The 14,156-nt window shown below is 39.5% G+C and overlaps 1 protein-coding gene across 3 annotated transcripts; it reads right to left on the minus strand.

Annotated features, from left to right (window-relative positions):
- Positions 1-1,778: 1,778 nt before the first annotated feature.
- On the minus strand, positions 1,779-13,571 carry MEPE (matrix extracellular phosphoglycoprotein). 3 transcript variants are annotated; one of them, XM_068975712.1, is made up of 4 exons: positions 13,518-13,571; positions 9,310-9,363; positions 8,270-8,362; positions 1,779-3,242 (listed from the first exon to the last, which is right to left on the minus strand). In XM_068975712.1, the coding sequence occupies exons 1-4, from the start codon at positions 13,569-13,571 to the stop codon at positions 1,779-1,781; spliced, it is 1,665 nt and encodes a 554-aa protein (XP_068831813.1). The 3 variants fall into 3 exon arrangements, with proteins under 3 accessions (XP_068831813.1, XP_068831812.1, XP_068831814.1); XM_068975711.1 differs by having other exon boundaries at positions 1,779-3,245; XM_068975713.1 differs by lacking the exons at positions 8,270-8,362; positions 13,518-13,571 and having other exon boundaries at positions 1,779-3,245; positions 9,310-9,381.
- Positions 13,572-14,156: the final 585 nt, after the last annotated feature.

The following is a 14,156-nucleotide window of genomic DNA, read 5'->3' on the forward strand; positions in this document are numbered from 1 at the left end:
AAAATAAATTCCAGAGCCTGGAGTGATCTTTTCTTTTTGGGCACAAGGTGGCAGACAGTACCCATTTCAGTAGTTGCATGGAAAGCACCTTGGTGAGGTTGAAATTTTCTGCCCTATTTTGGAAATCTATGTTTACTTAAAAATGAAAAAAAAAAAAGTGAAGCTAGTGCAGCTTGGTGGCTGAAACCTGGATTTGGATGCAGCAGAGATCCACTGCCTGACTGCAAGCAGTTCTCCCAAAGCTCTGGTCCTTTTGTTTTGGACTCATCACTCCAGTCTGCATCATCTCTTGGCAGTGCATCATGGATGCTGACACGTTTAGTGTTTCCCTTAAATGGATGAGGAAAATCAAACATCGTCAGTGTTTTTAATAAATATGCATGAATACTGAGGCTGGGACAGAGGAACTAAAATCTGACCAGAGAATTGAAATGCAGTTTCCCCACTAGGTAGCAGACTAGGACAGACGACCTTTGGAAGATCTTGCCTGTAATCACCCAAAGAAAATCTTTGTTCTCTCTGTTAGCTCACTGTTTTTACTTTACAGCACCAAGTGTTTTTCATGTGATCAGACCAGACCATGTAAAGGTCTGATATAATCTGAGATAAAACTAGCAGGTCAATTTCAAGTTACTTATCTGCAACTTAATTGCTCGTATAGGTTTCTGTGTGCTTCCCTGGTGACTTAGTAGTAACGAATCTACCTGCCAATGTAAGTTCTATCCCCAGAGGAAGGAAATGGCAGATGGAAATAGTTCTATACATAGAACTATTTTTCTATCATCTCATGCCTTTCCTCTTGGCCACAAAATGGCTGCTGCACCTCCAGGCATCATGTTGATGTTAAACAAAGAATAGGGTAAGAAAAGAGGAAGAGTGGTACTAACTGTATGTGCTTTTACCAAGAAGAGCAAAAGCCTTCCAGAATTCTGCTTCTCTTTCTCATCAGGAGGCTTAGGGCTAATTTCCAGAATGTTATCACAGGCCATTAGCTGGGAAAGCATCTACACTTAAGGCCAGAAAACAGAAATAGGCTTGAGATGATTGGAATCAGCCAATGAATAGTACCTGCCAAAGTAAGTTTTTATCTCGGTTTTTCATTTGTGTGTCTCTTTCTTAAATTCTCCCTCTTTCCCTCCTGCAAATGAGTTGCGTCAGGAAGTAAAATTTTTCTAGAAGAAATTATAAACGTGCCACAGAGAAAAGAGCACAGAAGGACATGCAGCAGGATATCTTTATTAGAGCAGAGGAGGTCAGAGGGAAAAGGAAATACTGGCTTGAGCAGAGTGGGATGAAGGGAGGCTTTCAAGTTTTAGTCAGTGGATTAATTTCATAGCACTACCTTTGCCAGAGGCAGAGCTCATCTTGTTGAGTCTTAAAGGAAGCACCACAGACAACAGAATTTCTCATAGGTCATTTAATTACAGATTATCATACAAGACATATTGTTCTTCATATCTACAGAGCAAACAAAAAAGGGTTTTGTGATACAACCTATTTTTAAATGGTACCTATTCAAATATTACCTATTCCATGAATCCTTAATGAATTTTTTTCCTTAAAAAAGCATCGTAACTTTGAATAAAATTTCATAAAGCATCATGAGGATTTCATACTACGACCATTAAGATAGCAATAGTTCTCCCCAGGAGGCCAGGTCTCTTGGCTTATTCAATTCCTGACTCTGTCCTTCATCTGATCTGCTATCAAGTGGGCCCCCTTGTTACTGTTAAGTCACTGATGACTAAGTGTTCAAATCTTCATCCTGCTGGGAATTTCTAGTCACCATCACTCTCACTGGAACTGCCACTGTCAGATGACTCACTACTGTCATGCTTTTTAGGGGGGCGAAACCTCCTATTGGAATGGGAGCTCCTATAACCCCAGGTGCCTTTGCTTTGTGACCCACCCTTGTTCCGTGTATAATTATTCTGTCGGTGGGGCACATAATGATTTTTCCTGCTGTGTGTTCTTATGGTTCCCTCATTATTGGGACCATTGTGGGAACTTATTTCATTTTTAATTTCATTATCAAGACCACGAGAAGGAATGAGCTGGCCCTGACCTTTGCTCTTACTGGGAAATCTTTGTTTTTCCTTTGAGGGCTCTTGATTTCTGGTAGAATGTTCTGTGCTTTCTCTGCTGCTACCTTTGCCATTTTTTGGAATTCCATTGTACTTAGTACTTTCAGCTCCATCACTACTGCCATGTTTTCTTTTGTCTTTTGAGGGTACATGCGGGTAGTGAAACTCTATTTCCCCTTGATGCGCATCTTGGCTGCCGCCATCCACTCTGTTTCCTTCTTGCCCAGGGAGTTTCTTAAAATCAGTGCCACCTATGATGTCATTGGTGCCCTCCACTAGGCTTACATCAGCAGTATTTGCCTCCTGGGCTGTTTTACCCCTGGTTCCAGTAGTTTTTCTGCCATTCCTTTCTTTCTCTGGGATCTCATTGTAACCTGGCCCTTTTGCATCAGGACTAGTGGTCTCAGTTTCACTTGGGCTGGGAAGCTCTGTTTGAATATCTGTACCTTCTCGGTCAGGATCAATAGCATCTCCTTTACCAGAAATGTCCTTGAAAGGTGGCCCATCTCCACTGAAAGGAGAGAGATCATTATCTCCTCTCCCTTGAAGATCAGGGTCACCACTGCCCTCAAAATCACTGGGGATTTTTTTTACTTTGGAGAGCTGTTTTAGACGTTTCATGTTGTGTTGGATGAGGTGGGTAGTTTTGCTTTTTACCGGAATATTCTGGGCTTGGGAATCTCTTTGGTGATTCTTAAGTCGTGAGGGGGCTTTAGCATGGTTGGCATCTGCTGGAAGTTTGCCTAGGACATTCCTGGGTTTGTTCTCTTTGTTTTCTTCCCCCAAGAGTTCAATCACAGTCCCGGGCTCCATTCTGTGGTACATCTTATTTCTGATGAGAGCTGCGCCATATCCTTCTTGGTTGTGTAGTTTGCGGATAGCACTGTCTCTGTCCTCAGCCCCATGCTTCCCAGTCGATTCAGGATAAATGGACATCTTTAGGTCACTGTGGGCATTTTCTTTGCTACTGATACTGTAGTCTTCATTCATTGACTGTTTATTTCCCGAAAGATTTTGAGATTTTGTGCTTTTGTTATTTTCATTGGTTCTAGGAAGAAACAAGTCTTCCTCTTTTTTCTGGACGATGTTTTCTTTAGGTGCTGGCTCTTGACTTCTCTTGCCAGAATGGGGAAGAGCAATACCTTTGTTTTTTTCTTCCTGCTAAAGTGGAATTTTCAATATAAAGTGATTATTTTATGTTAAACTTTTAAAATTTAATAATTCTTAGGCAATAATGTTTAAAATCCCACCAGATTCTTATAAAAAGAGTCTTTTAACTCAAAAGAGATTTGTTGGTAGAGATAATTTTGAAATGGCCAAAGCAGGTTTCACAGAAAAAGAAGAATGAACAAGACTTTAAGAGTGGGTGAGATTCAAATCATGAAAGGAAAATGGTGACACTATCCTAAGAATAAGTAGCGTATTCAAATGTTTGGAAACAGGAAACATTTGAAAGATAATATGAATAAAACTATAAGGAAGCCAAAGAGAATGGTAAAAAGCAGAATCCTAAAGAAGAGAAATAAAGTTGGAAATATAAATTAGGGCCTGATTTTAAAGGAGGAGCTGAATTTAAGGAAGACAGAGCATGGTCCTCACCTTGTGACCTTGAGACATTTCAAGTGAAATGGAGTTCATCTTTCAAACATGATTACTCCCTCTCTCTCCCATTCTCTCTCTCTCTCCCCCTCCCCACACCCCTATTCTCTCTCTTTGTTTTGGCCCTGGTCTTCAAAAATATTTTCCTCTCTTCTTTTTCCTTTTTATTTATTTATTTATTTTTTTTACAGAGGATATACAAATAGAAGAATGTAGGTAATACTAAGCTTCTGACATTCAGACAAAGGATCTTGCAACAACTGTTGGTGACCCTAGTTATTGTCTGAAAAGGTAATCATTATCTTTCTTTTCTTTCTCTTTTGTCATGTAATAAACAAAATTAGATAGTCTAGATCAATAGGTTTCAAATTTAGCACTTATCAGAACTATTTAGAAGGCTTACTAAAACAAAGATTGTTGGATTCAATGGCCAGAGTTTGTGATTCTGTAGGCTTGGGGTGAGGCTCTAGAATCTGCATTTATGACAAGTTCCCAGCTCATGTTGATGCTGCCGGCTTGTAACCACACTTTGAGAACTACTCTTCTAGATCATAAGTTTAAGTAGTCAAGGCCCAGATAAGAAAAGCCCCTGAGAGAATAATGGGATGAAAAAGAGAGTGGAGAAGAGGAGTGTTTATGCTTGTGCCTCAGTTTTTCCTTTTCAGGAAGAAGGTCTGTAAGGATGCTGCTTTGTAGATAGCACCTTACCAACCTGAGGTACAGTCAAGGTGCAAGAAGCTTGAACAATGTGGTCAGGAAGAAGAGGGACTGAGGTTGATTTTGCCCAGTCATTCTTTCTCTGTGGCACAGGCTAGATATGGAAGCATCTGAGAGTTTTCAGGAGCTCACCAGAGGGAGTGAAGTGGCTCTAAAAGGAGCAATGTATTCAGATGGAGCATATATACCAGGAATAATGTGAGACATATGCAGACAAAGAGGGCTCTACTTTGTCCATGAGATCCAGGAGAGGCTGAATCCCCACTGTCCCCTCCATCACCCTAAGACTGTACTGTTTGGTCTTAAGCTATTGCAGCCAGTGACTTGGCAGGGCAAGCAGTATTGTCCCTTCCGTGTCTGAGGATGCCATGACTTCCTCTCCACTATTGTATAAGCCATGTGTGTACATATGGTATATGGTATGTAGTGGATTAGAGAAGGAAATGGCAGCCCACTCCAGTACCCTTGCTTGGAAAATCCTATGGACTGAGGAGCCTGGAGGGCTACAGTCCATGGGGTCGCAAAGAACTGGACTGAGCAACCTGGGCACCTGTAGTGGATGGTGTTAAGCCGTGCCTGACTCCCTCGTATGCATGCTTGACATCTTAGGGGGAGATGGCAGAAGCGAGGATCTGAGCACTCTTATCCAAAAGAGACTGAAGATTAGATAAACTTAATTTAAATAGGTTGAATGTAAATTAATTTCTGCATACTCCCTCCCCATTTATTAACACATGGGTAGGAGCTCTTGAGCAACAGAACAATTATAGACAAAATAAATGGCATACTTTCCCTCCACCTCAAGCTTGTAAGGTGAGCTAAAATTTACAACACTACTACATAAACCTTTGAACTGGTGATAACATGGAATCAAAATAAGAGAGATTTATTGAGGGACTGAGACATATTAGAAGTTGGGCTGATGTTTTATGTTCCAGGCAGTACCTGATGACTTATTAAATGGCAGAGGTAGTGGTCCTACAGGGTTTATGAAGTGTGGGGGTGATGTGGTGTCTCAGAGACCTCAGATTCAGTCAGAGTTTGCACAGACATACAGACTGTCAGAATTTCAGGCAGGAGAATTTGGTTTTATTATATAGAGGATGGAGAGGCAGTGATGTTGTATGAGCAAGAGAGTAACAAGGAGGAATCAAGCTAAGAAAGAACAGTTAGGAGTCTGCTGTAGTGTCTAAGAATGAGAGGTAATCACTTGGATTAGGATTATGCCAAAGAAAAAAGTTACAAAGAAAAACCTACTGGTGCCCAAATAGAAGAAGGGTAAATGGCAACCCACTCCAGTACTCTTGCCTGGAAAATCCCATGGATGGATGAGCCTGATAAGCTACAGTCCATGCGGTCGCAAAGAGTCAGACACGACTAAGCGACTTCTCTTTCTCTCTTTTCTTTGATAACTAGAATGTTGACATGCAATAGTGAAGGCAAGACAAAAGATACCTTTTATATTAGACATATTGCTGTTGAGAGACTGTAGAATCTGAGCTCCAAATGCAACATTCAGTTAGAGACAGAGTTGGGTGTCCCAGCCTCCCAGCCCACATCCTTCACACATATGACCTGTGGTCAGCTGGTCTGTCCTGGAACATTTTATCAGCTAATTGCTTGTTACTTTTCATGTCAGATCATTTTCTTAAGGATGTTCTAATTTTTTTTCAATTTTTTTTTAACCTGCAACCAGTAACTAGTATCGCTTTTTTCCTGATGGAACAGTCATTAAGGTTATTTCCTCTTTCATGTACAACCCTTCTGGGAAAGGAAAGGTTTCCTCCATATTTACTGAATGCTTTGTCTTCTCCAGGTTGACATGTGCAGGTCATTGTTATTAGGTCACTAGATTCAGATCCGTCCTCAAATAGGAGTACTGTTCTACTTGGAAGTCTGCTGACTTTTATACATAAATCTTATTAACGTTGGAGGCAGAGGGTAATTGTCAAGATAAAAATGATTTATGGGGGTGTCTTCTATTCTTATGAAGCTGGCTAATATGAAGTACACAAACATTTCAATGTGTAGTATTTTTAAGATATAATTTGAAATTACTTATTTTGGGGAGTTATTATTTACTAATCTTTTATAGTACCAGATATATTCTGAAAATAAGTAAGGTTTTCTCATGAGGGAAAATATAATAGAAAAACTTTATAATGAGTTATTTCAGAATAAAAAGTATTTTAAACATTTGATTTAAGACATTGTATCTGGGAAAGTTTTACCTGGACATCTATACTTTCCTTTGCAACCAAGTTCATTAGCTCACTGCTAATAGAAACTTTTGAGTTAAACAGGTACACTATAATAATCCCTTCTTAATTTTTTCCCTTTCCTATTCTGAAGGGGGAAGTTTTGTTTTATATTTGATGCCTTTACTGCTTTTGAAACACTAACATGTATACTAATAATTGTAAATTTCTTTAAAGATCACAGAGAGTTCTTTTATTAAAAAGTTAAACAACTTCTAAATTGTGGTATATGATGGTCAGTCATTTTGCATTTGCTTATGCCAATTGACTTCTGATTGCATTCTTGATTGTATGATGGTTGAACAGTGAACACATCCATTGGCCAATCTTCTTTCCTATATTCTGCTTTCCTATCTCCATGCCTTGGCTCACATTATTCTTTTCATGGAGAATAGTCTCTCCCACACAAATGTTTGCTCAAATCCTACTCATTCTCCAGCTCAATTATTTCAAATATATAGCTTTCCGTAAGTACCAGTTTAGGAACTAATCTTTTCTACTCCAAGCCCTAAAGCATGACTTCTGGGGTTACCACTCAGATAGCACTTTCTTTTTCAGGTTATAATCATTTTTGTAAGCACCTTTTATTCTTTTCTAACTCTAAAATCCTGGAAAAAGTTAAGTTAAGTCAATCATTTATCTCACATAATATCTTGCACAATAGGAAGCACTCAACATATATTTGTTACAACCAGTAAGTTTAAAAGACACTGAGTCTCAGAGATGTTAATTCTTAGAGATGCATTTAAAGAATATTGGGCAGAACAAAATAACATTCTGAAGGAAAACTACTTTTATGGGAAATGAAGCCAGATTTTGGAAGAAAAAAAGTCAATAGTCATTTTGCTGATGGCATTTTAAACTGTTTCTAGCTCTTTGGCCAATGAATTTACAAGAAGGGACTGAGTGAAAAGAAGTATTGTTTTATTCCAGCGACAGAGCGCTTATTCTTTCTCTTCTAAGCATCCTGACACAGACAGTGTCATTTGTAGGATTAATTTAAGGGACATTAAAATGTGTCACTTTTTCCTAAAAAAGGTCAAAATTATTTCCTTCTAATCCCTTCCCCCATAAGAGCATATGATACAGGATGTCCAGATAACCTCCTTGTAAAGGATCAAACTTTTCATTGTGATGAAAAGCAGAGACACTACACTGCTGACAAAGGTCTGTATCGTCAAGGCTGTATAGTATGTGTCTTCCCAGTGGCCGCATACAGTTGAGAGAGCTGGACCGTAAAGAAGGCAGAATGCCAAAGAATTGATGCCTTGGAATTGTGGTGCTGGAGAAACTTTACTTTACTCAGAAGCAATAACATGAAAAACTCGTGGGTGTCTGGGGCCCACCAGCATCACATGTGCTATGGCAGGTCTTGAAGCAAGGCAGGGTTTGGGCCAGGGCATGAGGTGGCCTGTCTGTGTCAGGAAGACTCTGGGACACAGAGGTCCATAGCAGAGATGCTCCAGGAGACTAGAACCAGGGGAAAAGGACAAAAGCACCAGCCAGAGACAGAAACTCCAGACCAGACAAAAGTAAACTGTCTCCCATACAGTGTCTCCTGGTGTTGATACAGAGCTGGCTCAGGATAAGGATCACTGGGATTCGGCTTACCTTCACATCAGTTTGGTTTTTCCTTCCAGACGAGGTGGAAACATGCTTAAACGTATAATACCCATGTTTCTCATGGTGACCTTTGTACGTTATCTACAGAAACACAACATTGTATTAATGTGGGTTTATCTCTTACTTAGAAGTTTTATGGCTCTTTTTTTAATAGTACAAGATATTTTAAACTCCGATGAAGTCTACTTATGCATCTAACAGATGGTAGTACTTCTGATAACCACAGGGAGGCGTATGTCAGCCTGTTCCCGAAGAGAGCAGCTTGTTTCTTTCTTTCTGTCTCTAAATCGGTTTTCCTTGACGATGAGTGTCAAACAGCTCTCTCCCCCACAGTGTATCAATTTTACTGTCAAATTTCAATGCAAATGGAGAATTGGTAATATTTTCAGATAGGAGAAGGCAGGGGGATGAGGAGAAAGGCAGATTTTACAGTATTCATGCTGATGTCAAATTGGCAAAATTCACAGCATAAACATTCAGGCTCTTAAGCTTGTAGTTTTTGCCTTTGTAATTTTAAGCTAAGATAGAGAACAGAAGATTGTTAGTTTTTAGAACAGAATTTTCTGAGACTGCCAGGAGAAACCCTGCTAGGCAGAAGTAAACTGCAATTTGGTGACAAGAAATGCTGAGAGTTCTTGTTTAACTTTCTGGTTGCATGTGAAAACTAACTCCATGTACACAGAATTCCTCATAAAGACTTGTTAACTCACTTCCCTTTGTTTTCTCCCTCATTTATTACTTTGTTCTCATGTACATGCATGGGAAAATATTGTTTGCTAATAGCAACATCCTAGAATTTTATCCCTCTGAGGGAAGAAATCACATGAAGAGAAACAAGTTCTCATTCAGAAGCCTTTTTTCTTTTATATCACACATTGTGTGAATTAAAGTGCCAAAATTAAGTTGTGTAATTTTCCATTTCCATTCTAGGTACACAGGAATATTTTGGCAGTTAAAATTTTCCCCATATTGACTTTTCTCTTTATAGAGTTGGAAGAGGTGTATTTGAGAAGAATAATTCTGTTTACCCGCTGTTCTTCCACACAGTCTTGCTTCGTTTTCTCAGCCTGTGGTTTCAAAGTCTGAAAGGAAACAAGAAATAAAATGTCACCAAATATTTCTTCTTTCATTCATTTCTTCAAACAATAAACGTCTCCTTTATTTTTCTCTCACTCAGTGCTCAGTGCTCAGTTCTCACTCAGTCGTATCCAACTCTTCATGACCCCACGGACTGTAGCCCACCAGACTCCTCTGTCCATGGAATTTTCCAGGCCAGAATACTAGAGTGGGTTGCTATTTCCTCCTCCAGGGGATCTTCCCAACCCAGGGACCAGACCCAAGTCTCCTGCGTTGGCAGGAAGATTCTTCAGTGTGCCACCTGAGAAACCCTTTTCTCTCACTGGGTTATTCAATGCTGAAAATCATTCTGACCAAAAGAAGATGGGCGCATACATCACATTTGTTTCCGCATTGAAGGAGGGTGCTGACCTTCCTTCCTAGAGGGAGGCAGTGCTGTCTCTACTATAGAACCTCGTTCAGTGCGGGAGAACAGCTGAGTTGGGAAGGGTGGCCCTCCAAGTGAAAAAGCTTAAATGTCATTTGTATCCACTGAAAAATTTTCCCTGGCACACTGGAAGTGTTTGGTATCTGTGAACTAAAATCAGAGTTGAATGAGGTGTGGATTGTATGTGCATTGATTGTGTAAGTTCAGTCATTGCTATTAGAATTAGGATATGATGCTCCTGATGGTCCATCAAGAGTGAAACCACAGCCTGGCACCAAAGGAGAAGGAGTATACTGGAAAGGGGACTTTATTGTTGCCAGTCACCTGGGCAGTTTTTTTCTTTCAGGGAAAGGGAAAATGACATTTTGAAAGATTATATTTTATAGAATGTGAGTTATAGAATGACACTATGAGCGATTACACTTTCCATTACTTCCACTATCAAAAATCCAGAATTTTACCTAACAAAAAAATAATAAGAAAATTACTTTTTTTTTCAATTTTATAGTAGTTTTTACCCCCTAAGGGCATATTTTATAGTTCTACCCTTTATTGCCCCCTCCTTTTGTTGGTTCTTATGCGATCATGTGCATATAAATTTAGAACATTGTATTATTCCTCAGAAATATCGAAAGAGCTTAAATAGTTCTGGAAATAGTGCTATAGGAAAGAAAAACTATTGAAAAATGATATAGGTACCTATGAAGCAAAAGAAAGAAATGACAGTTTGGGGTATTCAGTATCTTCTTACAGAACACACACGTAATGTGTTAAAAACTTACATGATAGTATAGAGCACCTAAATATAGTCCACAATAATAAATCACGAACTTATAACAAAGTGACCTATTACAGTCTTTATCGTCTTATTACATATTGATGATTATTAATTGAATTGCATGGCCCAACAATCGTATTTTACTTTTTCCACTTAAAATTTTGTTTTTGAAGGAAACAAGAATGTTACCCCTAAATATGCCTTTTAAAAATGTGAACCACTGAAAAAGTCTCGTTTGAAATTGTTACAATATTGTTTCTGTTTTATGTTTTAGTTTTTGGCCAGAAAGCTTGTGGGCTCTTAACTCCCTGGCTAGTGATGGAACCTGTACCCCCTGCATTAGAAAGCGAACTGTTTACCACTGGACTGCCAGGGAAGTCCCCTAAATATGCCTTTTTGACATAAAAATTATTTTGAGCTGAAGGCAATTAAGAAGTAGAACATGTAGAAAAAGTTTCCCTTTTTCTGCCTAAAGGTAGGGAATAAATTCTTCTTTTACTAGAGACAATCTCTTATCAGTCTAGAGATGGCACAGAGGAATACGCAAACAAATCTTGTTAAACTCATCCTCAGCTCAGTTCAGTCTCTCAGTCCTGTCCGACTCTTTGCGACCCCATGAATTGCAGCACGCCAGGCCTCCCTGTCCATCACCAGTTCCCGGAGTTCACGCTAAACTCATGTCCATCGAGTCGGTGATGCCATCCAGCCATCTCATCCTCTGTTGTCCCCTTCTCCTCCTGCCCCCAATCCCTCCCAGCATCAGAGTCTTTTCCAATGAGTCAACTCTTGGCATGATGTGGCCAAAGTACTGGAGCTTCAGCTTTAGCATCAGTCCTTCCAAAGGAATCCCAGGGCTGATCTCCTTCAGAATGGACTGGTTGGATCTCCTTGCAGTCCAAGGGACTCTCAAGAGTCTTCTCCAACACCACAGTTCAAAAGCATCAATTCTTCGGCACTCAGCTTTCTTCACAGTCCAACTCTCACATCCATACATGACCACTGGAAAAACCATAGCCTTGACTAGATGGACCTTTGTTGGCAAAGTAATGTCTCTGCTTTTGAATATGCTATCTAGGTTGGTCATACTTTTCTTCCAAGGAGTAAGCGTCTTTTAATTTCATGGCTGCAGTCACCATCTGCAGTGATTTTGGAGCCCAAAAAAATAAAGTCTGACACTGTTTCCCCATCTATTTCTCATATATTAGGTGGGGAAACTAATCTTAATTGTCCTAATTAAGGAAGATAAGAATTATCTAATCCTATCCTCTTTGTCCTGTCAATTCTTCACAATATCTTATTACTTTGTCTAAATGGTATTAAAAACCTCCTGCCCTCATCATTTCTTTCAGTCCTCATTCTTTTGTGAAGGCTTCCATGTACATGTCAAATTATTTTAAAAATTTTGTGTTCTCTTCTCCTGTTAATCTCTCTTTGTTGGTTTCATTTTCAGACCCAGCCAGAGACCCAAAGAGGATTGAGGAAAACCTTTTCCTCTCCTAGAGTTTGAATTTTGATTATATTTCCGGAACATAAGTAAGTGGCTCAGTATACACTGATTTCTGATACCCCTAATCTGTAATTAAATAATTTATATAATTACCCAAATAGAATCCATATCTGGAAGAAAACATCACATATAGCTTTGTAATTCCAAATTTGTCTCTGTATCCTTGCCAAACCTCTCTCACTTGAAATCTGCACCCCTCCTCCTCCCACACCCCATCCCCACCCACTTGGCAGTTCTGCCCTTGAACGTGGCTCTGAAATGGAGATGGCCTTGTTTCCTTCAGAGGAAGAAGACTGGCATCCTCTCTTGACCAGTGGTCAGTGGATTGGTGTTGACATAGCACATTTACTGGAAAATGGTCAGAGATACCGCTCCAGCTGTTCTTTGGAATGTGTTGCCCAAAATAGACCCATCCTCAGCGGGTGGGATTGAGCTGGGTCAGCAGGACCCACTCCATCCTTCTCATGCCTGAGCACGTGCCTCTGTGGCCCTGACTAAGAAAAGTCGGTTCTGCGTATTGGGCCCGGCAGATGTCTATTTTAAGCCCTACGCACTCCCACAGGTCTGCTGGAGCATGCGTGCTGAGAGGGGACCTGTTTTCTCAACTCCTGCTCTCCCCAGCGGCTGGCATGGGTCGTGCTTGTCAGTGGTTGCTTACCCAATCACTCAGGACCTGTATGTAAGTTCTTCTCTGACCACAGAATGACCACTTGCTTCCACGCTCCTCCAACTGAAAAGGTTACCCTGAGAAGTTAGGATGTTTTTCAGACACTATCTTATGAGCACTGTGTCTCCTTGGCAGAAAATATCTGTAACTCTCAGCATTTTCATAAGACAAGTTAGTCACATCCTGAGTGTTCATCTGGGTGAATCAAGAAGCAAAGACACAGAAGGAAACTGGAGCTTGATTTGGGTTAAGCTCTGGGGAACTTCTTTCCATCTTTAGCCTCGCTGATGAAGAGAAAATCACTAGCAGGATCTCACAGTGTTGGAATGTTGCAAGAATTACAGAAAAGCTCGGTTCCTTTGTGTAGTCTTGCAGTTATACAGTCTAGTTGCTTAGCCTTAGAGCATTCGAGTCAAACTCTTTCAGATTTTGGTAAAATACTGAGAAATTCTTTTGACATGTTTCAATTTGAGAATATTTGCTCATTGGCATTAGCTGATTGAAACACTGTGGGTGGCTATTGGTTTTCTTGAAAATATTCTTTCTGGTGCTTCTCCAAAGGCAACATGTGGACATCTTATAATTCTTCTTACATGTTCATTGAGGGCCTCCTTGGTGACAGACATTTGTGCCAAGTGTTGAATGCTTCCTCTGTGTTTGGTATTTTATTGTAACTGAACTAGGTAAGTGCTACTAGTTTACAAAGATGTTGCTTAAAGGAAAAATAGATAAAGAGAGCAAGAGATTATATGATGTGCAACTGAATTTGTAAATGCTTACTGGTGCTGCCAGGGTCAGGCTGAAAAGGAGCAGTTCCAAACAGAAGAGTCGCATCTTTGAAAATCTCTGTAAAAAGACAATAATATTTTACCCTAAAGTATTGCCATTTATGAATGGTAGCCATAAGAGTAAATAAAATACAAAAATCTATACAAACATCCATCCCCTTAGCAGTCCCGTTAGTCCATTTCCTTTCGTTTAAAAAAAAACTGTATATAATTTAAATCTAAGTGTAGAAACTTTAAAAGCTTTCATATATCTAATCATTCCAATGTGAGTGTGAAAACTGTGCAACATTATTAAAACAATATAGAAATCAATTTATAGATATTTATTTACTCTATTGTCCCCAAACTTTTCCCTTTTGTTTTTAGAGAGAGAGAATTTAATTGAATTATTTATATAATTCAGAATAATATTAAGCAAAGAGTTAGTAAACTTGAAGATAGATCAATAGAAATGTAATTTGAACAAGAGAGGGGAAAAAGGATTTTTAAATGACCATTTTCTTTTAGCCCTTTGTAAGTGTATTCAGCTTACTCAGGGACCTGTGTGATGATAGCAATGATCAACCCAGAATTCTATGTCTCAGAGAGGAAGTATAGCAAAATTAAGAATTAGGGTTTTAAAGTGAAATTT

Source organism: Capricornis sumatraensis, chromosome 7 (genome assembly GCF_032405125.1).
Source record: "Capricornis sumatraensis isolate serow.1 chromosome 7, serow.2, whole genome shotgun sequence".
NCBI lineage: Eukaryota > Metazoa > Chordata > Mammalia > Artiodactyla > Bovidae > Capricornis > Capricornis sumatraensis.

Bases quoted from the DNA above. Each gene is read 5' to 3' on its own strand.
- MEPE (XM_068975711.1), bottom strand. From the start codon at position 13,571: ATGCGACTCTTCTGTTTGGAACTGCTCCTTTTCAGCCTGACCCTGGCA. The intron at 9,364-13,517 runs GTAAGCATTTAC...GTTTCCTTTCAG, and splicing joins GCCTGACCCTGGCAGCACCA to ACTTTGAAACCACAGGCTGA. The intron at 3,246-8,269 runs GTAAGCCGAATC...ATTCCACTTTAG, and splicing joins AAAACCAAACTGATGTGAAG to CAGGAAGAAAAAAACAAAGG.